Source organism: Embiotoca jacksoni, unplaced genomic scaffold (assembly GCF_022577435.1).
Source record: "Embiotoca jacksoni isolate LCO1_2020_lvr unplaced genomic scaffold, fEmbJac1.0.p SCAF_41, whole genome shotgun sequence".
NCBI classification, from domain to species: domain Eukaryota; kingdom Metazoa; phylum Chordata; class Actinopteri; family Embiotocidae; genus Embiotoca; species Embiotoca jacksoni.
The window spans coordinates 2417483-2444982 of NW_027185394.1; the positions used below are offsets into that span (position 1 = coordinate 2417483).

At 43.4% G+C, this 27500-nt stretch overlaps 1 protein-coding gene across 2 annotated transcripts in view; it reads right to left on the reverse strand.

The window, feature by feature from the left end:
- The window catches only part of LOC138210003 (voltage-dependent calcium channel gamma-7 subunit-like), a 29981-nt gene extending 8874 nt beyond the window's left edge, over positions 1-21107 (reverse strand). Inside the window, exons 1-4 of one of the 2 annotated variants that reach the window (XM_069168888.1) lie at positions 20867-21107; positions 6284-6479; positions 4520-4606; positions 3685-3825 (exon numbers count right to left, since the gene is read on the reverse strand). In XM_069168888.1, the coding sequence (XP_069024989.1) occupies positions 3685-3825; positions 4520-4606; positions 6284-6479 (424 nt within the window). In that variant the 5' untranslated portion in view covers positions 20867-21107. Of the gene's footprint in view, positions 1-3684; positions 3826-4519; positions 4607-6283; positions 6480-15271; positions 15432-20866 lie in introns of those variants that run through there. The other variant, XM_069168889.1, reaches the window with a different exon arrangement.
- Positions 21108-27500: the final 6393 nt, after the last annotated feature.

The following is a 27500-nucleotide window of genomic DNA, read 5'->3' on the forward strand; positions in this document are numbered from 1 at the left end:
CAAATATGGTCACTTCCTGCTCCAAACTAGCAAAGATGGCGCCGGCCAAAATCCGAACTGGAGGCTTCGTAACGTCGCTGTTGGTCGTCGCTTGTTTCCACCACGTCAGACACTGAAGACAATAGTTTGTGACTTATTTATCTATAAATCAATCGATAGGTGCAAGATTTAAATCCAGATCACCAGGAGACTCGCGGTCTTTCAGGACGGGACGTAATGTCAGAACAAATCACGATATATGATGAGCTCAGATGTTTTAATATGGTCACATTTCTCTTTAAACTCATCAGACGATGAGTGAAAAAAACAGAAGTGATTCAGCAGATAGTCAGTTGCATAAAAAGAAAGAAGTCAATGGATTGCATCTAAGTTTTGCTCATTAAAAAGGAAGTTTTGGCTCAAAGTAAGAAGTTTTTATTTTCTGATTTATGCTTTCCTTCTTAACCCCATAAAATGAATTTATATTACATAGAAATATAACCATTATTTCATGTCTGAGTCAAACTGGTGGGTTTCATTTGGTTTAAGTGAGAAAAGGCAAAAAGAAAGACTTTGAGTGCTGTAGTTTCCTGTGTTGGCCACCAGATGGCAGCGTTGTGACTGAACGCTCATCTGAAGCTCCAGCTGCCCGGAGAGGGTGAAGAGAGAGAGAAGGAGAGGAAGGAGAGACGGGAGGACAGACAGGGGGACAGACAGGGGGACAGACGGGAGGACAGACAGGGGGACAGACGGGAGGACGGGGAGGCAAGCAGCTGGTCCACACGCTGGAACCTGAGGCTGCTCTGTTTTCATGACAAAAACACACACATGCAGACTGAAAAGCAACAATGGAGGTTTGTAATCGTTCTGAAACACCTTCTAATTTCTGTGATTTGCTTCGAGCCTCCTGCCGGGTGAAACATTCGCAGCGCCGCCTTTGAAAAACAGGCTCTTTTATTTGTAAAGAATACAAAAATTCAATTTAAGTGTCATTATTTTGCCGTTTCACAGGTAAAGTTGTTATCGACTAAATTCTTTGTCCGACAGACTATTTTTAACGGGAAGTGAGTCTTTATTTTTCTCAGAAGGCGCAAAACAATTTATAGACATTATCATTATTTCTTTTGTTAAAGACAGGACAAATGAAAAAAAAAAAAAAGATTTATTCAGAGTCTGTTCTTCATGTAGTTTCTCCCCAAAGAAAAGGGCTGAAAATAATAATGCTCTTAAAATTTGAAATAGGCTGTTACCAAAATTATTTATTTCTTTCTCTTTGTGATCAAATTTTTTGTCAAATTGTTACTTTTGTCAAACAAATATGGTCATTAAATGCACTATTTGCACTATTTTATGGTATTTTAATTGTATCTTACGTTTTTTTGTGATGTGAAATATCCCCAAATGTAAAAAGTGCTTTTGAAAATCACACGTATATGTGACTTTTTGTCAGAATGTATATCTGTTTACATTATAAACCTAAACTTTACAAAAAAGGAAAATATTAAGGAAAGAAAATATGAATATCAATAAAAAAGGACAGCAGTCATGTGATGCTTTTCTGCCCTATCGAGGAAAGATTCGTTATAATTTGCTTTTCAAACGCAGATTTTAACCTGTGGACGTGTCTTTATTTCATATGTTTGGCTGTTTATTTGCACAGATTTGTACGTCTGCGTCCATGTGAACGTGTTTTGGTGTTGTTTTTTTTTGTGCACGCACGTGTTCGTCTCCGTGTTGGCTCGCTGACATTCCCGTGACATCATGTGTCCAGTCAGCAGTCCACCATGCTAAGCTAGCATCTGTGAGGTAAAGCTCCCTCATGCCAAAAAAAAAAACAAAAAGAACCAGGAAGGTGATGTCATCATGTCTGCTCAGAGAGACAGAGAGAGAGACAGAGAGAGCACAAAATAAATAAATAAATCCAATCGAGCATCAGCAGAACGTCCGACTGTGTCTGGAGGTAACTGAGCAGAAAGCCGAGAGGTGATGTCACTCTGCCGGCTGCGCTGACTCGCCTTCCCGACACGACTCGAAACCAAAAGACTCAGCGCTCCTCCGGCACAACGTGACAGGGAGGACTGCTTTTTAAAAAATAAATTAATCAATCAATAAAATGTTATTCTATCATTAACAGCCATTAAAACAGGACGACGGATTACAGCTCGTGAAGTCGTACATCCCACGACTCCGGAGGGCAGCGACCGCCGGGAACTTCTCGTCCAACGTAGAAACAAACGTCCGCCTGAGGGTGAACCGCTAGGATTTTGGCGGTCGGAGGTCAAAGGTCAAAACACATCTCTAACCCGGTACGCCAACTACGATGGCATTTCACGCAGATGTCTGACGGGATTAAAAACAAAAAGATGGAAGGGACGGCATTTGTGTTGCAGTCAGGTCAGATCCAATCAGATCGGTCAGATCCAATCAGATCGGTCAGATCCAATCAGATCAGTCAGATCCAATCAGATCGGTCAGATCCAATCAGATCGGTCAGATCCAATCAGATCAGTCAGATCCAATCAGATCGGTCAGATCCACCGCTGGCTCCTCCCCCTCGCCCCCTCGGCTGCTGTTAAACATTTTATTTAATCTTTTGTTCCCTGTTTTCTTATCCTGACGAATTTGAGGTCTTCACACCAGAAACGGAGATTTAAAGTTGCATCGTAGAAGATATATTTGGATCTATTGCCCACTGATGACGCACCGCGACGCGCTTCTTTGAGGGAACTTGTTATTTATAAAACATTTTGACCTCAAACCTCTGATTTGGATCAAAATGAGAACTGCTTCCTCGGTGGTCCAAAAATACATTTTTATGATGGATATTATTGATCATTCTGTCAAATGTAGCACATTATAATATAAAATATGATCATATCGAAGCTTAAATAGGTTTTGGACTCGTGGAAAACTTGTTTTTGAAACGCAGCTTTTGAAAGTAAAAAATAAAATCTGATATTTCCTGCGTTTCAAGGACGAGAGATAAAAAAAATAAAAAAAATAAAAAGTTCAAAACTGCTCGTCCTGCAAGAAAAATGTTCCCAATACAATTAAAGGACAATAAAGAAAAAATGTTATTAGCAGAAAGTAACCTCAGCCAGTCTTTTCATCTCATACAGAACGACTCCTTTCCCGAAAGATTGTTTTTTTTTAATCTGCAGCAGCGGGATGAACTTTAAATCTTCACCATCACGGACAGTAAAGCCGGTAATTTAAAGGAAAATGAGGCTGACCTGAGAGCAGCTGATGAGAGTTCACGCTCACATTTTTTAATCATTTGATTGTGAAGCTTTTGATCAAGAAAAAAATATATTCCTCCGAGGTGGAATATTAGTTGGACGGAGTTCCACTTTCACTTTAAACACACTGAGCAGGTTGCATTTTGTGAAGCTAGAAAAATATATATATATATATATATTTTTTTTTTTTTTTTTTTTTTTTCTGCAGACTCTCTGACAGCTTGTCTCCCCGGCTGCTTTTACAAAGACGGCCGAGACGCAGCAGAAAAATAATTGGAAAATGTGAAAGGAAATGTGTGACGAGATCATCCGAGAGCAGATGTTCCAAAACGGTGAGGAAAAGTAACCGCGCCGAAGTTTAGGATGTAATTTATGATGCGAGACTTTAAACAGCGTAAAAATAAAATAAATCAACTTTTCTCAGGACACAGAAGTCGGTGTGGCGTCGGGCGTCTCTCGTCGTTACCTGACAGGATGAAGAAGATGCCGGAGACGAAGGCGAGGATGGTGCGCTGCGGCCGGATGTGTCCGATGTTGCTGATGACGAAGGCGGTGAAGACGAAGAGCAGCGAGACCATCGGGAAGGGAGTCGCCGTTCGGACCATTTCTGGGAGGACGGAGGGGAGAGAGAATAAATAAATGAATAAAAAATGAAAGTAAAAAAAAATACAAATAAAAAAATAAACCCCAGTTTGAAACCTTGAGAAATGTTCCAGTGAATCATCAATAATTTAAAGTTTGACCATCCTCCCGGTTCTCGAGTCATTACTCATTTTTTATGATATTCTTGTACGATTTCATATTATTGACCTTCATCGATGATATAAACCCTTGAATTCCTCATAAAGCTGATTACTTTATACGATCAAGGCCTTTTTTTTCCCATAAATATTTGCTCAGTTCCTCCCGAAAACAGTGTTCGTCCCGTCGTTGCTTAGCAACCGCAACTACAAACAGCAGCTCTGGCAAAGCTTTCGATTTCTACACGTGTTGCAACACCGGGAATTCGTGTTCACATGTATTTGTACTTATTTTTTCGATAAGTAGCAAGTTTAATTTGTTTATTTCTGTCTGATGTCTAAAATCGATTGTTTAAAAAAAGAAATCTAAATTTTTGGTGGAAAATCTGCCCAAAAAAAACCACCCACCCAGTAAGTGAAGTAATTTGATATTGCTGAGTTAGATTACTCATCGGAGAAGCTGACCTATAAGCTTCTGAGAGTTGAAGGAAATATTATCCGACACAAGTTAAAATACGAAGACGTGAACGCGATGTTCTCGTCGACGTGAGTTGGACTCACTGAGGATGTTGGCGGTGTTTTCTGTCGTGATCTCGATCTCCGGCTCGGTGAAATACTCCGACGCCACACATCGGCCCTTCTCAGGTCCTGAGAGAGAGAGAGCGAGAGAGGAGGTTAAAAACAGGAGAGAGAGAGAGTGTGTGTGTGTGTGTGTGTGTGTGTGTGTGTGTGTGTGTGTGTGTGTGTGTGTGTGTGTGTGTGTGTGTGTTGGGGTCATCTTCGGGTCGCAGACAATATGGCCTTTTTATTTTTTTTTTGTTTAGCATATGGAAATAAAAACAACAAAAAAATCAAAGAAACACAGAAAAAAAAGAGAAGGCGGAGATTTAAAAAAGGACGAACGAGGTGAAAGAGAATCAGGAGACGAAACCCAAAGAGATAAAAAAAAATAAAACAGAAACAGAAAGTGGAAGTGAGACAGATGGAGGTCAAGAGGTTCAGGAGAAAACAAGGTCTCAGCCGAGAGAGAGAGAGAGAGGAGACACGATGGTTAACCTCAAACTGTAGAGACACACACACACACACACACACACACACACACACACACACACACACACACACACACACACACACCAAACCTCTCTCTCTATATATATATATACACGGGAATCTGTCAACAAAAATGATGCATACACGCACAGACAAATGTGATATCTCTCCTCCCGCTCGCTCGCTCGCTCTCTCGCTCACGAGCTCTCTCTCTCTCTCTCTCTCTCACACACACACACACGCACACGCTCGCTCGCCCGATCCAAATGCCACCAGCGTTTTCCTCCTCTGACCTTTTGTACCAGGCGTCAGACAACAACAGGGAAACACAAACATGGCCGCCTCCCCAGAGCGACGCCACGGCGACCCCGCAAACACGGAGACGGCCGAGTGCAACGAGGACGCTTGTTCTGTGTCCGTGTGTCCGTGTGTGTCCGTGTGTGTCCGTGTGTGTGTGTGTGTGTGTAAACACACAAACTTTGTGGCTTCAACACGTTACTTTATGTCGCGTTTAGCTGCGACGTTAGTTGTGATGTTGGAGGTCGTCATGGTAACCCAACAGGCGATCTGAGAGATCTGATTGGTTCATATTTCTGCAGCATCGCCATGACCAGATTCACAGACGGGTATCAGCACCTGGAAGTCGGTGTCTCTTCTTTATTTCTTCCGCCGCGGTAAAAAGACGCTTCGCTGCTTTGACTGTTAACTTTGTGGCGCGTCAACGCAAAAAGGGATTTTTTTCCCACGAAGTCAAAGCGAAGACGTGAATGTCTTCGACTCGCGCCGACGCAAACTCGTGACCTCTCCTCGTTGAAAGGTCGCCTCGTTTCGGTCCGATCGGGAAACGATCGTCGTTCGGTTTGATGCGACGTTCGTTCCCTGCAGACGTCCAAACGGCCTCCGGCGTGTTTTCTCCTCACGGCGGCGGTGAAAAGACACGTTGTGATCGCGGGCTGAAATAAACAGCTTGAACAAAAAACAACAACAACAAAAAAAAAGGGCCAGGAGGATTATGGGTAAAAGGGGGGAGAGCTGTCACACTCGAACAGACAAATCTAGTGTGAAAATGGCCTGGTGTCACACTGTGGTGTTTTCTTGTTGGTTTTTTTGCCTGTAAAGGAGAATAAATGCGTCTATTTTTAGCACAAAGCACCACATTTTTTTTAATTTTTTTTAACAGCATCAGATTATTTGAACCTTCGTGTCTCACACATGAAAACCAAAAGAAAAGAAAAAAAGGAGCAGAATAAATAAGGTGTGAAAGCGTCCACCGACCTGCCACGAAGCAGACCCTCCAGAGGCCGGAGTGCAGCGCCATCTTCACCTCGGTGGTCTGGTTCTGCTGCAGGACGATGCCCTCCTCCATCAGCAGCCAGTAGTCGGTCGACACGGCGACGCCCACCAGCAGCAGGCCGCAGGCGCCGAACACGGACGAGAGCAGCGTCAGGGCCCTCGTGCTGAACGAACTCATCTGGAGGAGGAAGGAACACGGCGGGTTAACGCGTCCGACGACGAAGCGTTGGCTTTTATTTCTAAAAGATTGGCGAGGCGGCGGAGTTAAAAAAAAAACGAGAAAAGAAAGAGGTGACAGGAGGACAGAGATTGATTTAATTCATTGATTTTGAACATCTTAAAATATGCACCGGCTGCACGGGGAGGCGCGAAGAAGGAGGCCGAGGAATCTCTGATCCTAATCTCTCTCGACTTTCATTGACTCGGCCTGTTAAATATGTACGGACGGGAGAGGAGCATCGATACGGCCGGCTCTCATCCTGATGGTGTTGAAGGTGCGAAGCCTTGAACATCTCCTCACTTTAATCCTGAGAGGTTTCTGTTACAGAATACGAAGCAGGAACTAATTCACGGACACGGAAGTAAAAATAAAACAACGAAGCCCGGAAAAAGTCTACGAGGCACTAAGTGATGCTCTGAATGAAGAGATTCTGGGAATTCAAGAGAGAAACTCTGAGAAGGAAAACAAATGAACAGAGTTCAGGAGGAAACAAGTGCAGAAGTGTCTTCAGCTGCAATACCAGCGAGTGCCACTAGAGGTCGGCTCCAAAAAGCCTCCGGCTCCATAGACTCCCATTCAACTTCTCTCATCAAATCCAAAGTGAATAAAATGTGTCCATCAGTTATCTCGGTGTTGTTAGCTAAAGTCACTCCTTCTTATTAGTTTTCTGGAGGTCCATCTGAAAATAATCCCTCATTCATTAGAAAAGAAGATTCAAGAAGACCTGTTTTTGGGGGCGTGTCTGTTTGATTGACAGGCCTGTGGTGCAGTCAGGTTACAGCTATCGGTGGGCGGGACGTAGTATCGCCATGCGATCTGATTGGAAAATCAGATCGACTCAGATCCACCGCTGGCTCCTCCCCCAGCTCGTCCAAATATGGTCACTTCCTGCTACCAAACCGCTCCGAACTAGCAAAGATGGCGCCGGCTGATATCCGATCTCAAAGCTTCATAACGGCCGTTCAACAAACCGACGGATGACGTCGGTGCTGGTCGCCGACACAAGAGACACGGGAGGAGGACATTTATCAGCTGATCGACAAAAAAATTAAAATAAATCCATCCATCTGTAGGATGGGACAAAATATTCACTTTCTTTGCATCATGATGAAAGAAGAAGACAGAGGAGGAGGAGGAGAAGGAGGAGGAGGAGGAGGAAGAGGAGGAGGAGTGGGGGGATTTTAATGCCAACAGCAAAGGGTGAATTAAATAGAAAACAATGAGTCAGATGGCAAAGAACTGACTTCAAGCCTTCAGAGAGTTGAAGTCCGGCCGGCTTTAAGAATGACAGAATCTGACTCATATTTTCCTTTTGGGAGTCACGTGGACATTTTACAGCTTATTTATGGAGACGTTAATAAATAATGATAAATAATTAAATTCAGGCTTTCAATCTGAAAGTTTTCCGTCCACATGCGACGATAATCACAGTACGTGACTGAAATAGTTCAGACGGACGTCCCACGTGAGCTTCCAGGTAACGTGCAGTGCAGCTCGACGCCCACTAGGGGGCAGAAACGCTGCCTCTGCTCTGCCGTACATCACTTTTAACTGTTCACACACACACACACACACACACACACACACACACACACACACACAGAGCCTCATCCTTCCAGTCAAAATGGAGGTCAACATGCAGCTGACTGAAACACAGGAAGAACTGCGGACTGAGATGAGGTCCATTCATACGGACATAAATCACAATACATAAAACATAAAACAAACTGCATCAATAAGATCAACATTATTGTTCATATCTAAGAATAGTCGCTCCTTCACTTCCTGTTTCGGTCTTTCGTCACTTCATTCAGTGTCTCTGTACGTAGATCATAAATTAAATCTGATAGTTTGAGTTTTTAAATCATATAAAGTTCTGTAATATCTTCGTTCTTCTTCTCCTGATTCTTTAGTGCTGCAAAATCCAAACTATAATGAACACGTAGTGTAAATATATATATTTTTTGTGTTGTTTTGATCATTTTAACCTGTAAAGTGTCTTTGAGTATTTTGACAAGCTCTAAAATGTATTATTATTATTATTGTTGTTGTTTTTATTAGTATCAGTTTTAGAAAGTACATCTTCTGTAAAACATATTACATTTGAATTAAAAGTAGTTTCACGTAACATAAACATTTCTTTTTGGCTTTCGATCCAGATGATTTTTTTTTTTTTTACAGAAATTTGACCTTAAAAAAGACGCGTGATTAAATTTGTATATTTAAAAACCTCCAGACAGAAAACACACGTCAGCTTTCTGAGTTGGGAGAAACTCCAGCAGCTCCGGAGCTTCAGGTCAAACTTAGACCATGAATATTTCAACAAAAAAAAGAAAACCTCCAGCTGCAGAAGTTGGTTTCACAGCGATTTACTTTTTAATAAAGCAAACTTTTTTACATCGTCCTGTTTAAAACGTATATTTCCAAGATAACCTGCATCTTTTAGTTGTTTTTTTTGGGCGTATCACAACTAATAAATGAGATTCAGAAACACGGTGTTAAACGGAGGTTCACGGACTCCGAAAAATGTTGTTTACGTCGGAGGAGGCAGAGAAAACGAGAGAGAAGCCGATAAACAGAAATGAAGTCGGCAGACGAGATCAGAGCCGGAAAAACAGATAAGAAGCGGGAAAAAGAAAAAGAACAAAAACAAAGAAAAAAGAAAGGAGAGGAGACGGCGAGGCGTGACCTCATCGTGGAGACGCCGCGGAGCACATTCGGTGTCGGAGAGGATCAGACGTGAGTCACCCGCTGCAGATATTAGATGTAGTAAAACAGAAATAAAACCCCGCCGAGACGACACGCAGGTGATCAACAAACGGGCAACTCTTTTAAAAATCTTATCAAAAAGTACTTCCTGGTATGTCGTCAACAGTAGGATGAATTTTGGTGTCATGAAATATTATTATGTTGGCATGAATCAAACTGGTGAAGAAAACAGCCTTTGATTGGATCCATGTTGGTCCGTTCAATCAGCTGGATCCATTCATCACTTCATGTTGGATAATAGAGTCACGTTGGTTGGTGACATATTCATAATATTATTAGGATATTAAGTATTAATATATATAACAAACCAGTTTGGTGGAAATTCTTGACATAACTGGATTAAGTAAATCTAAAAAAATAAGGAGACGAGAGGAGAAGAAGAGGAGGGGAGAGGAAAGGAGGGGAGGAGAGGAGAGGAGAGGAGAGGAGAGGAAAGGAGAGGAGAGGAGAGGAGTGGGTGCACACGTCACAGAAAAAGACGTCCGTCTGAGACGTCAGCGGCTTCAGAAAAAGTCTCGTCCTCTCGGATGAGACGAAGGTGATTTGCGCTCGACTCGTGTAAATAAGCTTCGGTCTGAAGCGCTGAGAAATGTCAGGCAGGACACACAGACACACACACACACACACAGACACACACAGACACACACACACACACACAGACACACACAGACACACACACACACACACACACACACACACAGACACACAGACACACACAGACACACACACACACACACACACACACAGACACACACACACACACACACACACACACACACACACACACAGACACACACACACACACACACACACACACACACACACACACACACACACAGTGGAGTACCTGCAGGACTCAGATAACCGTCTCACCCTGCGGTGCCGTCACAATCAGTTCGTTCGAGGCTGTTTCACGTTCTAGTGACTGAAACCTGCACGAGGACGAGGACTCTCCGACTGAAGGGAATTAAAGGCACCAGATGTTAAATGTGGGACATACAACGCTGCCCGATGGAGGCCGAGCTGGCTGAGAGAAACTGGAACACATAGAAATGGCCATTTTCATAATTAATATAATATTCATAATTATGTTTTCCATTGGTGTGTAATCACCTGAAAACTAAGAATCATGTTGCAGCCAAGCAGCAGCGGTGACGTCACCTCGTTGGTTTGTGAACGTTACGAATCCTCCAGTTCAGATTCTGTCCGTCACCATCTTTGCTTGTTCGGAGCAGGAAGTGACCATATTTGGACGAGCGGGGGGAGGAGCCAGCTGGTGAATCTGGCCGATCTGATTGGAAACCATGACGATACTACGTCCCGCCCACCGATAGCTGTAACCTGACTGCACCACAGGCCTGTCAATCAAACAGACACGCCCCCAAAAACAGGTCTTCTTGAATCTTCTTTTCTAATGAATGAGGGATTATTTTCAGATGGACCTCCAGAAAACTAATAAGAAGGAGTGACTTTAGCAAACAACACCGAGATAACTGATGGACACATTTTATTCACTTTGGATTTGATGAGAGAAGTTGAATGGGAGTCTATGGAGCCGGAGGCTTTTTGGAGCCGACCTCTAGTGGCGCTCGCTGGTATTGCAGCTTGAGACACTTCTGGATCGGAACCATCTTATAGACCTGAAGCTACGAACACTTTTATAAACCGTCTGTCGTTGCACCACAATCTTTCTACAGGAGACCAGAGGAGACAAACCAAACACTTAGAGGACTTTTTATGTTTGTTTTCTCTTTCAAGTTTTACTGCTAGCAGATTCTCTTTCACGCATGGGAGGAGATGGTGATGGGCAGTTCAGCTAGTTGCTATGTGCAACCTCACCACCAGGTGCCACTAAATCCTAAAAACGTTTCCTTTAAGTTTCTGTAAATGGAAATTGATGATTGCAAGTGGAATCTAACCTACTAGTGTATTCAATAAAATGTGTTTTGGTTAAAACTACGCATCTGTGTGTATTCATGCTGTCACTTCTGCTATATTGGATAAACAAAGAAAGGCTTACAAATACACATTTTTAATGAATAATTGTATTACAGTTACTTTGACAGGAAAAGTGTGGAAATTAAATGTAATGTTACCATTAATTTCATTGACCTTTCTGAGACCTTTAATCTATAATTCATTGATCATTTCACACTCAGCTGCCGTCACTTGATGCAGTTTTATCATTTTGTAAATGTCTTATCGGCATTAAAGTGCAACCATGTTTGCTGTATGAAATGTTATAACTATATATCTACAAATCATACGCACACAAAAATCTATTTTGGGGATGCTGCTGCTCTGTAAACAATTTTTTCTTTTTTTTTTAACTGTCGTTAAAAAAAAAAAAAACTAGAGAGAGACAGACGCTGGAAGAAATGTGGGTTTGAAGGACACACACACACACACACACACACACACACACACACACACACACACACACACACACACACACACACACACCATCCCTTTAGAGGACATTAGATTGACTGACACTAACCACAATCACTACCCGGCCTCAGAGCAGCTCTACTGTAACCTCATCCTAAAGTGAACTGTAAACCAACTCCTCACACTTCAATTTAATAATTTAGGTTATGGGAACTGGGTTTTTTTGGGGGGAGGCGAGACCCGACAATGTGACAGCGGAAAATAGTTTTGGGTCCTCACAACATGAGTAAAACAAGTACACACACACACACACACACACACACACACACACACACACACACACACACACACTGAACCCGGCCTGTGTTTGCTGAGATAGCAGACAACAAATGGGCCGGGATGAGGTTCTCTTTGTAGTTTTAAGCCTTGAGAATATAACCGCAATTCCCAGGTTCCACCAGCTGCTAACTAACTGTGTGTGTGTGTGTGTGTGTGTGTGTGTGTGTGTGTGTGTGTGTGTGTGTGTGTGTGTGTGTGTGTGTGTGTGTGTGTGTGTGCAGGGACCATCCAGAAGCAGAGGCAGCGTAATGAATCACAGATGAACGGAGCGTTCGGTGCTCAGGAACAAACAGTCAGAGGTGGTAATGAAGTGGGAGAAGAAAGGATGAAGAGAAAGTTTGGGGTTGAGGACCTTCGTCGATGGTCGGAGAAAAGATGAACCGTAGAGAGACAGAGAGGAGAAAAAAAGAGAGTAAAAGGTGAGGACGGGAGATGAAAGGAGGAAAAAGGGGAGGAAGAACGACGGATGGAGGGAAGATGGGAGGAGGAGGGATGATGAAGAAGAAAGGCAGCGATTTAGAAGCCGACAGGTGGGATTAAAGTGGGAAAGGTATGAAGGAAGATGAGGAGGGAAATGGAAAGAGTGATGGATGGAGGAAAGAGGAAGGAAAAGTAAGAAAATGAATGGATTAAAGAGAGAAAACTAGGCGGAGAATATTCAGTTGAAAGGTAAGAGGAACTATTGAAATATTAGACGACATGTATGTCTTCAAATTTATTCATATTACCTCATTTTTTAACTACAAATAAATTACAAAGTACGCTTACACCAGTAATAAAATACTGTATGTAAATAAAGAAAAAAAAAAACAATAGTACTCATTTTGGTTAAACAGCGTTTAAATTCGAGCCTAAAGATCATTTCTGTAATATTATTTTTGTGGTTTTTTTTTTTTTAAAAGCTTGAATTCTTTTTTTTTGTGTGTGTGCAGAAGTTTTAAAATACAAATTCATGAAGTGTCTGAAAGGAGAAACATTTTCCAGTCCAGCATTGAGCAGCTTGCTGGGGAGCTGTCCACCTGCCATGGTGCTGAAATCCTCCCTCCACTACAGTCAACAGCTCTGATTCTCCTCTCCTCTGGCTGAATGCACTGACTTTCTTTCACTCTCATTTTCACTCTCTTTCACTGAACTACACATTTGTTCCTTTTTTTAAAAATGTTTTTTTTTGCATATTTGCTGTAGGTCGTTGTTTTTGCAGTCTTTTGTTTGGACCCACAAAGACAACGCGCTGGTCACGAGTAAATACTGAAAAGGAAATGTTTTGAAACAACTTTGAAAATGCCCTTATAGGTTTCCTTGACCCAGATTTCTGTACAATGCTGAGGCCCGAGAATACCGACGGTTTCCTCTGCGGGAGACAAGAAAGCACGAAAAAGTTGTGTTGTTGCTGCATGTTGTCTCCTTCCGCATGTCAATTTTTCTTTTTTTTGCCCTGAATGTAAAAATAGTAATACAAGAGTCTCGTGTCCAGCACAGTTCTGTTTGAAACAAGATATTTTTAGAAGTAAACATCTATTATTTACACTTTTATGTCTGCTATATTTTTCTTCTCCAGAGGTTTAGATTTTCCTTCAGGAAGGAGACAAAGGTCAAAGGTCACCCTATTGTGCAACCCAGTATCACGGCAAAGCGTGAAATAGACACGCCCGTCTACGACAGCAAAACGTGAGATAGCCACACTCTGGGCTGTCCAGGGGTGAAAGTTACACGCATTTAAATGTCATGTGACCAAAGTCACATGACGATGATGTTTGAATCCAGGAGGTGACAATGTTTGCCTGGAATTAGATTTTTGCTTCCTAACTCCGATCATCAAATTTTCCTGTACATCTCCCGGCTCAAAGCACGCTGTAGGTTTCATTTCCGTCCACTTCAGGAAAACGTCTATCTCACGTTTTGCTGTAGCGGACGAGCGTGTCTATTTCACGCTTCGCTTTGAGTCCAGGTTGCGTTCTGAGCAGGAAAAGACACTTCGACAGGACAAATGCTGTTCGTCTTTGACATATATTTTTAAATCATCTTTATTACCTGTCATTTAGTTTTTTCTTCAGCATCTGAATATTTGCCTGTTTTCTCTGTTAACTGGTCCACAGAACGACTTTACATAATCACAAACCCGAAGCGTTGTTAGCAAGAAAACCGAGCCCCTCCAGTATAATTTACAAACGTAAAGATATACATCGCCGAGGGTTAAAATGAATCTGCTTTTTCATCACGAAGCACAAAGGCTCCAAACGACACCCCTCAGCACAGTTCACGTTTTTATTTGCATTCATTATTAATTCTATTTAATTTTTATTGGAGGCTTAGACGCGTCCTCAATGAAGTCCAACTTAATGAATGAGTATGTGTTACTAATTAAGGCATTAAAGCAGGGTCGTCGGTGTAGGAGTGATAACAATAAGTTCCCCTTAATCAGGAGCTTTGTGCATCTGAATTCATTCCTGGAAATAGGCCATTTACAAGGAGCCCATCGTGCGGTCCAGTCTGAGATGGGTTTTTTTAATCAGCTATCAACAACCCTCTTTATTGGTTCTTATAGTGTTGCGTTGGTGCGCTTCAAACAGTATAAAGATTGTAACTTCACTAATAAATTGAGAAGCACAATTACCAACACGGACGAGTCGGGCTGAGATACATTTGTCAATCAGATTAAAACTGAAGTGATAATAAAGGTTTAAAATGGGATATTAAGAGTTTGGACACGCTGTGGATGAGTCATAAAACAAATGTTCACCTCTCTGTTTGAGAAGATATCTTTTTGGGCCTTCAAACTTTCCTTTTTACAACGACGGATATGACTGGAACAAAATTTACGACGGCTCTGTGGGCGGGGCTTATGCGCAAATCAGTTTTGAAACCAAAATGAAATCATCAACTTCTCTCATGAAATACAAAGTCAGTAAATTTTTTCCACAAGTTGCTGTGGTGTGATTAGCTAGTTTTTGGGGGCGTGTCTGGTTTGATTGACATGTTTGGGGTACAGTCAGGTTTCTGGTAAAGGTGGGCGGGGCATACTCTCCTCTAATTCTTACTCAGCTCCAAACCTTGCTCCTCCCCCGCTCATCCAACTATGGTCACTTCTGGTTTCCAACCAACTAAGAGGGCGACGGCCAACATGTCAGACTGGATACTTCAAAACCGCGACAGAAATACTTTATTTTTTGAGTATATCGTAATTTGGTGAGATAACTGATAAAAACAAACAAACAACATAACTAAACATTTAAATGAGCTGCTAAACGTACTTCTCTGAATAATACCAGTCTTTTGGTCACGTGTGGTTCAGAAGAGAATTAAGAAACTCGGCTGCCTTTTCTGCTCCGCTCTGTAAATGTCTTTTCGGATTCCTTCTAGGAAACTTCCATTTAGGAGAGAAACCTGGAGAGGATTGCAATCTTAGCCCCCCCCCCAAAAAAAAAAAATTATAAGTGGCAGAGAAATAAAAAAAAAAAAGGCAAAGCAGATGAAACGAAGATGAAAGACTCTGCCGGGGTCAGTGTGGAGCGACTTGCAGAGCACCAGGAAAAACGAAGCGTCCCACGGTGCCGGGCGGGGGGGGGGGGCTCCACAGATGGCGTTCCCAGGTTAGTTTGCTAGTGTTGGGGGAGTGGGAGGAGGGGGGGGGAGTTTGTTTTCTGTCGAGAAGGCAATATGTCCCTCCGTCAGCAGCGAGAGGGCTGGTGCCAACTGGCAGGAGAAGAGATGGATATTTAAAGATGGAGAAGACTGGAAGACACGACGGAGAGGAGAGTCATGGAGGACAGGAGGACAGGAAGACGGGAGGACGGACGGAAAAAATTTAAAAAAGATGGAAGGGAAGAATGTGGGAGGGGTCGCAGGTCAGAAACATCTATTCGCGATAATAAATGCAAATTCAAGCGATCTCTCTCGCAATATTTGCCGAAGCTTGCAGGTTTTTTTTCTTATTCCAGAGATTTTTCTGTGGTCAGCAGAAGCTGTGCTGAAAGTATCAACGTCTTTTCAAACAGAACTGACTTCATTAACACAAATCACTCCTCATTTACAGTCAGAAAGGCTCCTCATCACCAAATCAAACTACAGGGAACCGGAACAAGCGGGAAAAAAAGACCCGGGATGTGACGGGGTTTGAGGGAAACGTCTTCACGTAAAAATGATCTGATTAAATGTTTGTGATCAAAGGAAGTGATTCCATATTATTGGATGTTAAATGAGTTTAACATCCAGTTCTCTTTGTTTGTTTCATCCAGCAGGTCTATGTGTTGAATGAACATGAATTAAACAGCATCTAAAGCTCTTATTTTGAAAGGCTGATGTAGTCCTTGTTTCTATATTCCAGTCACAGACTGTTCTGATTTTTTTTTTTTTACTTTTAGCCCCGTGGTTCTCTAAGATTAAATAAAAGACTAATCTAGTTCTGTGATGGACGCCATGATTATTATCACTGATTAGATATCGGTGTTTATTACTTAGTGCTTCAAAAAAATTGATTTTCGAGAAAATCCGCCGCAAATTGAAACATTTTTGATTGCAAGAATCACAGAAAAACCTCAGCGAAATCCTGGAGGGACCGTCTATAGGACGAAAGAACTCAAATTAATTTGCAAAAGGGAATAAAGAAGGAAAGGAAGAAGTAGGAGGGTGAATGTTATGAAAAAAAAAAGACAAGGAGAGAATGAAAAGGGGAAACAGAAAGTCAGGAAGGAATTAAGAAGGAAACGAGGAGAAAGAGGACGTGGGGGGAGAGAGGGGGTTGAAGGAGGAAACGCCAAAACCAACTTATCTTTTAAATATAGCATCAAAAATTCTCCATATGACATTTCTAGGAATTTAGCTGAAGCACTCTTCGGTCTCCAGAAGCCACAAGAAGACTCTCGTTTCTCAAAGCGGTACTTAAGACGATGAAACAAACCCTCGTCCTGTAAACTAGAGAAACGACTGCTGGACTGATAAAGATAATTAGCTTATGCGGTGGGTAAGAAAACACACACACACACACACACACACACACACACACACACACACACACACACACACGCACACATGCACACGCACACGCACGGGCACACCGGAGGGCCTGCAGAGTGTTAACGTCCTGAGGAGACGGAGGGAATAACAGAGGAGGGAGAAGAAAAGGAAAAGAGAGCTTACAGGGAAAGACCTTGGCCCAAAAACTGAGGAAAGTCCTTGTACCACACACACACACACACACACACACACACACACACACACACACACACACACACACACACTGCACATCACACCCACACATGCACCCCGGCCTGGCAGGCAGCGTTAAGCGTGACACATCCTACATGCCTCGTGCGCAACGTGCAACAGCAGCATTCACAAAAGCCCCCCCTCCTAAAAAAAGAAGAGTTGGCGCCACCGGCCGGTCACGAGCACGTCGTCATTCACCTTCACTCAGTTGGACTGTTGTGTAATTTTGTGGTTTTTCGAGGTCACTTTGGTCTCCGACGGAGGAGTCGACCTCAAACCGTGCGTGCGATTCAAAACGACGAGAACGACGATGACGGCCGGAGAGAAGAAGTCCGAAGTGGTTCCAAAAAAAACACACAAAAAAGAACAACACGGTGGCTGAATCACGTATGAAGACAGATTGACAGATTGATGTCTTTGTTGACTCTGAAACCTGTAATCCCTCGAAACTCTGTCACATTTCAACTCGTCACATCAGTGAAAGTGAGAAAGACGAGCGGGATGTGAATGTGGATCCAACATCTTCTCTTTATGCACACAAACAGGATTTGGTCCCTTTTGTCCTACAGAGTGCAACTCGATCTGCGAGGACAGACTGGACGAAGATGGATTCGTCCCTGGTTGTAGGATTAATTGTGTAGAGACGGGAAAAAAAAAAATCCCAGCTTTTGTGTGTGATGCGGCCAAAAGGAGGCAGAGGCGTTTTATACGCGGTCATTCAGAACAACAACAACAACAACAACTTTTGTCATTGCCAAATACAAAGTAGTTTGTCTCAAGTAAAGTCCTGTCAGACTTTCAAATAAGAAAGTTGTCAAAGTTAACAGGACACGAACGAAAAACAAACATCCTGAAGTGGACGAAGCTCACGTCACATAGTTGGAATTAAGTTATAAAATAAGAAACAAAAAAATGTGAATTTTATTGATTGCTCGAGCTTTTTTTTCACCACGAGTGGATCTCAATGACGTACGTGCTCTAACATCTCGTATTATTATCTTATTATTAATACGGCTCTAGTCCCGATTTAAAGGTCTCCTGTGAACCTTCGGTAAACGAAGCGGCGACTCGCGTCGTCAATCAGCCGTTTAAACAACTGAAGCTACGCGTGATTAATTCCTCCTCGTCTCAGAGAACATCAGGGCGGCCGACGGTGACCAAACCTCGTATCTCATACGCGTTACAGATGAACAAGCAGCTGTTTATTTTATCCGACCTTCTCTTAAATCACCAACACCTCATTCAGACTTGCAGATGGAACATTATTCAAATCCAAACAGCAGAAATGGATTCTGTACGTTTCCTGTTCTTTCTATTTGATTGGATTTTTTTTCTAAAGTGTGAAATAGACACGTCCACTAAGGGAAAAACGTGAGATGGTCACGCTTTGGGGCTGAATATGGGTCAAAGTTACACGTTTTTACTTGTAGTGGATGGAAATGAAACGCTTTGAGATTTACAGGGAAATTAAACTTTTTTTTGCAAAAAAAAAAAAAAAAAAAAAAAGCACATGGTTTGGATTTACAGAAAAACGTTGTCACCTCCTGGATTCAAACCTCGCCGCCTCCCGTCGTACCTACTAACACCACCACAGAAAAATGCCCTTTGTACTTGTTCGCTGCGTTAGCTCGGTCACGACACATTTTTATGTAAGTTTAACGCTTACAAAACTTTCACGCCCGACGCGTGTCCATCTCACGTTTTCCTGCAGCGGACAGAGGGCGTGTCTATTTCACGCTTTGCCGCGATACTAGCTTGCGTCTATGCCCCACTCACATCCAGAGAAGTTTGTTGTTGACCTCCCAAAACAACCTGAAACATCTCGCAGATAAAACCTCTTTGCATTTCTTGAACTCATCAGATCAAACATGAACTCCACGAGGAAAAGAGACGCGTCCAATCGGATTTTTAGCCTCATTTCTGTCCCGTTCTCTGGCACTCTTCTTCCTGTCCTTTTTATTTTTTATTTTTTTTATTTTATCCGTCCCGGTGCCAACATGAAGAGAGCTCCACCAGTTCACCGTCCAAATCAGCATCCGCACACAACACGTGATATTAGAAATTAAAACCGAGTTAAACAACAATTCATTTGGATTTTTGACTGACATTTTTCTGGTTTCGCTTCGGCCTCTCGGACGGAGATCACGCACGCTCGCCAGGAAATCTCTCGTGTGCACGAGTCTGAAAATAGGATTTTGCGGGGGACGACGTCAACATTCGATTTAAACACTAACTTTAGGATCGTACAATCAAAGCTACACCCAGTTTTTTTGTATGCTCATCCAGCCAACTCCGCCTCTGATTGGACCTCAAACCAACTAACCTGGAAGTTTCCATTAATCTGCTCCATCCAACAGAACGCATGTTCACGTGTCGTAGGGAGTCCGGGAGAGGAAGACGTTTTCTACCAATGTGTCACAGAAAGGTTTCACAACACTGATAACAGTTTAAAGTCTCATCACGCTGCTGCTGCTTCTTCTTTTCTTTTCTTTTTTTTCTCATTCAGGAGGAACATCTGTTCACCTCTGGTTGGACTGAACTCTCAAAAATGCAGATTGGAAAAATACACACACACACACACACACACACACACACACACACACACACACACACACACACACACATACACACACACACACACACATTACGCATATTGTATGTAAGAAGCGAGAGAGACCCAATAAGAAGTGCTGCAGTCTGCTGGAACAGCATCACAGGATGGGTTCCCCAAGAAGGAGCCAAGAGTTGGTTTTTTTACACACACACACACACACACACACACACACACACACATATATATAAAAATACACACACACGCACACTGTCCTCGTCTCTCGCCCTCCCCTCCCACCCTCTCCTCTTTCTCTCCGACACACACACACACACACACACACACACACACACACACACACACACACACACACACACACACACACACACACACACGCACACACACACACATATACAGCAGTGACACCATCACATCATCCTCACACACTTTGCCCCCCCCCCCCCACACACACACACACACCCTCTCTCCTCCACGCGCAGCTGGAAGTGAAGCAGCTTTACTGTGCTGCTTCTTCTTCTTCAGACTGTATTCAGACTGTACAGTATATCACAGCGGCGCTCATCCCTTCTCTCCCCCCCCCCCCCCCCCCCCCCAAAAAAAATGATGCACCACCACACTAATAATCAGCGCGCGGTACATTCCTCCACTAACAGGCGAGGAGGCAGCCGTGCAGACACACTCATCAGCAGCAGCAGCTGTCAACAACAACACCAACAAAACACAAATATAAACAGCGGGCATCTTCTCAAGACAGACTCGTCTCTGAGACAACGTCTCTGAGACAACGTCTCTGGCCGGGGGGAAAAAAAAAAAAAAAATGTTATGCCAACACAGCCACACACGCACGAGCGTCGTTTGCGGATCAAACAAGAAGTCCTGACGAGCGCATGCAGCCTGAAACAGCCCCCTCCCCGACCCCCCCCGTCAAAAAACAGAAAGAGTGCGAGAGGCTCTATTAACAAAAACAAAAAACAGACGCGAGGTGGGAAAATGATGATGATGATGATGATGATGATGCGAGATGCACGGGTGGAATATGAAACCGCGCAGTTAGAAATAAGCTCCTCACCCTGCAGAGCGGAGAGCTGGTCGGACGGTGCAGCCGAGATCTGCGCGCGCCGGGAAGCCTGGCCACCTAAAAATTTGCAGTTTTCCCTCCTCTCTTATCTCTCTCTCTCTCTCTCTCTCTCTCTCTCTCTCTCTCTCTCTCTCTCTCTCTCTCTCTGCTGCTCACACACACACACGCACACACACACACACACACTCACACACACTATCTCTCACTCTCTCGCGTGTTTCCCCGAATCTCCCCTCTCCTGCTCTCTTTGCCCCCCCCCTCTCTCTCTCTCACTCCTCCTCTTCCTCCTCCTCTTCCTCCTCCTCCTCTTCCTCCTCCCTTCTTTACTTCACTCTGCTCTTTCAGCACTGCGGAGAATCGCTTGAATTGGCTCCACCGTAGTTTGGTTATAGGGAAGTGTGTGTGTGTGTGTGTGTGTGTGTGTGTGTGTGTGTGTGTGTGTGTGTGTGTGTGAAGGAGGGAGGAGGAGGTGGCGGTGGGGTTACAGTGATGTAGGCTAGCTCACGCACGCGCACACACACACAGAAGAGAGAGAGAGCGCGTGCTGGTTGGAATTGAGGACACATCTTGCAGCTGACAGCTGACTGATTCCAACATGCAGCAACAATTAGTGTCATTCATGAACAAAACAAAACACCCAAACATGTAACTATAGGGGGAGATATATATTATATATATACATATATATATAAATATAAATATAAATATAAATATTTGAGGAAACTGATCGATAAATCTCCAGTTGGAATGGTTCGGAGCTAAATTACTGGTAATGCGATATCGGTATCACGGCAACAACAAAATAAATTAAAATAAGACGCCTGTCCGCTGCAGCAGAAAAAAAACGTGCGATAGCCACGCTTTGGCTCGTCGAGGGCGTGACAGTTACACGTTTTTTTTTCCCGCAGTGGACGAAAGAGGAAAGCTACGATACGCTTCGAGACGCGTGATGTACATTTTTTTTTTTTTTTTTAAACACGGTTGAGGTTCAGAAATAAAAAACAAATCGAGGAAAAGGTCGTCGCCTCCAATCCTGTGCTCGCAAAAGGAAAGTTAGCGCTTCTTGTAATATTATGACCTCGTCAGAAGGAAGGAATAACTGATGATAATTGCATCATCCTGACAACTAACTACAATATTATTATTATTCCTAATATTTGAAGCCAACTACGGTGACGAAGAGGAGCTTCACCGGGGATACGAGCCGGAGGATGACGACGGGCGGCGAGCGGGCGGGATCTTTTGTTTGTTTTGGTGCAACGCTGTCGGTGTTATTGGATCTGAGACGACTGAAGTTCTCGGTTGAAACCGTTTCAGGGAAAAAGTGGCAAAACGGGTTAATTATAGGAAAAGTGGTGTTGGGAGGGAAAGAGAGGGAGAGAGAGAGAGCAGGATGTCACATTTAGAAAAAAGAAAGCGTGCATGTGTCTCTTGCATGTGATTGTGTGTGTGTGTGTGTGTGTGTGTGTGTGTGTGTGTGTGTGTGTGTGTGTGTGTGTGTGTGTGTGTGTGTGTGTGTGTGTTATGCCTCCGTACCCTCTTTCATGGTTGAGTGGCCCCATCAGCCCCTGGCGACCCACGGACTGATACAGTAGGCTGTGCTGCCTTGTGACTCACTCTGTGTGTGTGTGTGTGTGTGTGTGTGTGTGTGTGTGTGTGTGTGTGTGTGTGTGTGTGTGTGTGTGTGTGTGTGTGTGTGTGTGTAGATGCATGGGTACATGTGTGGGCAACAAGGGAAATCATCCCACCTGCATAACACTAACCCCCCCCCCCCCCCCCCCCCCCACACACACACACACACACACACAGGCTTCATGTTTGGTTTGTACACAAAGATATTTGCTGATTTGTTGGTTTTTTATCAATTCAGGTATCCTTCGAGTCTCGGACGGGCTGAAAAAAACAACCCATAATACTCTGTCGGAGGATGCGTTAGCATGTGAAGATGAACACGTGTTCTGTTGTAATTTGAGTTTAAAGACCAAAGTTTGAAATTGTCAGACTTAACGAAGGTGGTGTTTTTAGTTTTACATGATGACTCCGCCCACTCTTCAAGAAGACTTTTTTTTTAACGGTTTCCCAGAACTTGTGCTGTAGATTCAACCTCACCGGTAGCAAAACAAAAACAAAACTGCTTCACTCAACCGGACAGGTGACATTAATTTTGGACAAAAAAACAACAACGACGACGATCAGGAAGCACTCGAGGACACGAAAAAAGAGGAGGAGGATTTCAAAATAAAAGAGGAAGAGATGCTTCTGATATCGATGCTCAAACCCAAAGAACACTTTCTGATCGCTGCGCAGATCTTTTTATCCATCTTGTTTTATTGTATTTGTAAATTATTTCTTATTTTTGTGTTTCTATGCTGCCGTGACGACGACGGATCAATAAAGTCTCAATCTATAGACGCCGATGACGCGAGGAAAAAAAAAAAGATCCTTAAAAACGCCGCACGCCCGGCTCTATTCATCATCGTCCTCTCAAAGCGCCACGAAGAGCCTGATGGGATCTGACGTGTGCCGCGTGGTCGCTATAGGCAACCGAGTCGAAGGTAATCACGTCTTTTCACTTCACGTTGACTCTTCGCAGCCACTGGCCTACATTCCTCACACATTTCCATCAGATCTGTCCGCAGGAGGAAAAAAAAAAAAAGAAAAAGAAAAAAGGCTGAGTTCAGCCTTTAAATTGGGTCGACCTCCACTTCAGGTGAGCTCCTCATTTCTGAGATTTACGGAGATGAGCTGGCTGCTTCCATAAATCCCACATCGCCCGGAGGGAAACTCTAAACTTCTAATCCAGGGAGGAAAGTGTGTGTGAACTGTTTATCATGTGCTCAGGCTGTATGGAAAGTGGTAAACGGGTTTTTCTTCTCTTGTTATATTCAGACCAAGTAACGGCAAACAAATACCATAAAAAAAGGTATGAATTTACTTATGATGATTATTATTCTTTTTACACAATATTGCGTTTCGCCACGATGCTGATGATACTCCGGTTTACCTTCCTTAGAGAATATCCGATAGACTAATTGGCTGTTTGACTAATAATTTTCTCTGAACTCTGAATGTTAAAATTCAGATATTTAAGGAGCTAAATATATTTTTTGTTTTGTTTTGTTTTTTATCATTGCAACAGAATCATCATCAACATTTCTTAACTTAATGCAACAATGTCGATCAGGTAATTTGGAAACTATGCTGAAGTTTTCTAAAGAATCATTGTTACGTCACTGAACACTGTCTCAAACTCAATGGATCATATTTACAATCTAAAAACCAGGTAAAATGGCGTTCAGACTGGCAACACAAATGTTTTTTTTTTCATATCCAGATTGATTTTTGAAAGACTGGAAAGCAAAAAAAACAAAAACACGTGTAGCTACCTGCACGCCGTTACCGCGGCAACCCACCCAGGTAGATCGGCGACGCCTCGAACGCGCCGAAATCCGGTTCGCTCAAAACGCAGTTTGACGATGATGAAAGTCTTCCGACCGGGACGCCGGTCGAAGGGTTAAGGAACCTCCTGCCGTTTATGGTGTCATGTGTGACTCATAATCACAAACATAGTGCTCGCCGGGGAGCACATGGCCTAGTTCACCGGTTATTCCTGAGTCAGGCCAACTGGTTCCTGAGTCAAACTGCCTTCTGCACAGATCGCAGTAAAAAGATAACCGTCAGACTTTGCTGCACTTTTCTTTTCTTTTTAAAATCTGACGGCTGCTTCAGATCCTCAGAGATCCGTGTCGAAAAATGCCGCACTCGTAGTCGCCGTGAGGTGCGCGTCCACCCGGCGAACAGCTGTTCGCAGGGAACGTATAATAATTGGGAAACGATTTTAAATGGAGAAATAACCGTTGGACGGTTGGCAACTTAATTAGAGAGAAACTGGTTTGTTTTTAAGAGATGAGTTCGCTTCGGCGTCTGTTTAACGAGACGTAACCGAGAAAAATCATCTGTATTATGTACATTAGCTTAAATGTTCAGATATGTTCAGCTGATGAAGGAAGGCGTGTGAACGTTTGCTGGATCTTCATCTGATTGCGGATTGAAATAAATTCTAACGTAAAAGGTAAAATAAAGATGCTTTCACCTCCATATTTCATCCATACTTAGTTTTTACAAGAAATTGCCTCAATTTAAAGTCTGATTACTTTTCGCTCCTTCGAACCGGTTTTCTGTTTCCACGTCGGAGTGACGGCCGACGTCGGGTAAAAAAAACCAGTTAAACACTTAAAGAAAAAGGCTTTTTCTCCTGAGAGCAAAGCAAATATCACTCAATCAATACTAACGTCCCTTTAGAGGGACAGGAGTCCATTTTAAAAAGACGAAAGCGATAATCAACAACTATAGAAAAGGCTTGAGGTCAGGAGAGGACTCGCGATCGATACGTCCATCGATCCGATTCTAATAACTTCAGAAACGTCCCGTGAGGACGGGAAGCAGCGGGTCGGCGTTTGAAGGACTGCTTTCAGGAAGGTGTACTTCAGTTACTTCACATCTTCAGACCTGAAAACGTCCTAAATCTCTGCTTTCTTTTTTGTCCCCGAGACTAAAACAGGGCGACGACCTTTCGGCCCGCGCGATTGGTCGGTTTGCTCTCGCTGTCGTCTTGGAGATAATTGGTACGTGTGATTGGCCGTTCGGTGCGACTGGGGAGCAGCTGGGTCCCAACGCTCATTAACCTCCCAAACGGCCACCCGGAGCCTGGAGGAGGGATTATTATTACTATTGATAATAATCCCATAGTGACGAAGTCTGGTCCTGAACAGGGCGGACAGAGAAAAAAAAAGACATTTGATGGTCTTGTTGAAATGAAACTAACCCGACCTCAACAATCTTCATCGGAGAGAAACGACAACAAACACGTCTTCTGGATCCGAACGGAAGAACGGCCGGTAGCACTCGAAAGACTTCAACGTAGCCGAACTGAAGCTTCTGCTTAACTCTAAAAACTCCCGGTGGACACGAGAGACCTACTACTACTTCTGCCCGGGGCGTCCTCCAGGAGCTCCACGCCGGAGCCGCTGAAGTCCAACTCCCTCGGCACCGGGACGCTAAAAGGAGGATAAGTGGGCACCGAGCCACGAATGTAACTTTTATTTAAAGGGGTTTAACGGCCGCGTCGTGAGGTTTTTAAATCAGTGATAAAGCATCAAGAAAAACGCGATAATGCTCAGATGAAAATAGACAGCTACTGTAAATGACAATTTACAGAACCGAAATGGAGCTCGGCAGGAAGAGCTGCTCAACCAGCATCCATCATACATCCTCCTCAACCAGCGTCCATCATACATCCTCCTCAACCAGCGTCCATCATACATCCTCCTCAACCAGCGTCCATCATACATCCTCCTCAACCAGCATCCATCATACATCCTCCTCAACCAGCGTCCATCATACATCCTCCTCAACCAGCATCCATCATACATCCTCCTCAACCAGCGTCCATCATACATCCTCCTCAACCAGCGTCCATCATACATCCTCCTCAACCAGCGTCCATCATACATCCTCCTCAACCAGCATCCATCATACATCCTCCTCAACCAGCGTCCATCATACATCCTCCTCAACCAGCGTCCATCATACATCCTCCTCAACCAGCGTCCATCATACATCCTCCTCAACCAGCGTCCATCATACATCCTCCTCAACCAGTGTCCATCATACATCCTCCTCAACCAGCGTCCATCATACATCCTCCTCAACCAGCATCCATCATACATCCTCCTCCTTTTCATCCTTCGGTTTGCCTTATTCCTTTGGGGTCTCTCTCGCCCCCTCGTTCTCTCACCAGGCTCTATTTTTAGCTCGCTGTCGGGGAAATCCAATACGTGAGCAGCGTTATATATAGCCGGCTGTACATTGATCTACACATGTGAGCAGCAGGCATTGAGATGAGGGAATTTCTACATCAATGGGCTGCAGACACCCGCCTCGGTAATGAGGGATAGCAAAGCTCCTTGTGTTGGTGTGGGACAGTCCTGCCTGTTTATTTGTGGGATTTAATTTTTAAAAAAAGGTTTTTTTTTTCAACAAAAAATATTATAAATATGAACTGATCTTCCCTTCATGTTTAGTTTTCTGTATAAATCATCAAAGAGTTCAAACGAAGATTTGACTTTTTTCTCATGAAACATAATTAAAAAAGGTCACAGCTGTGTTTACGCTCAGGAAAACATATTAGCTCGCGTGAAATTAACGGGTTATTAAACACATCATTTACAGTTTGGTAGTCGCACAGTAAATTTATGATTCAGTGTTGGATTAAAAGGATCCCACAACACCATTAAAGCTTTAATCTGAATCTTTTTTATTGTCTGGTTCTTTTTTTGAAGTGGGTTTTCAGTCGTCTCTCATCTGTGTTTAGTCGCAGCCTACTTTGCATTTCATGTGGAGACTCATCCATCTTGCAGTGAGGCTATTCATGTGCAAATGTTAAGAACGGTTAAAAAAAAAATATATATATATATATATATATATATATATGCATGCAAGAAAGGTACGACTTTGAGTGCAACGACGCAAAAACATTAAGAAATAGCTGCAATTCCTCTAATGGCCACTTGGTGCTGCCTCTAAAAGTGAGTCGATCCCAAACAGCGACATCACCCGTCAGTTT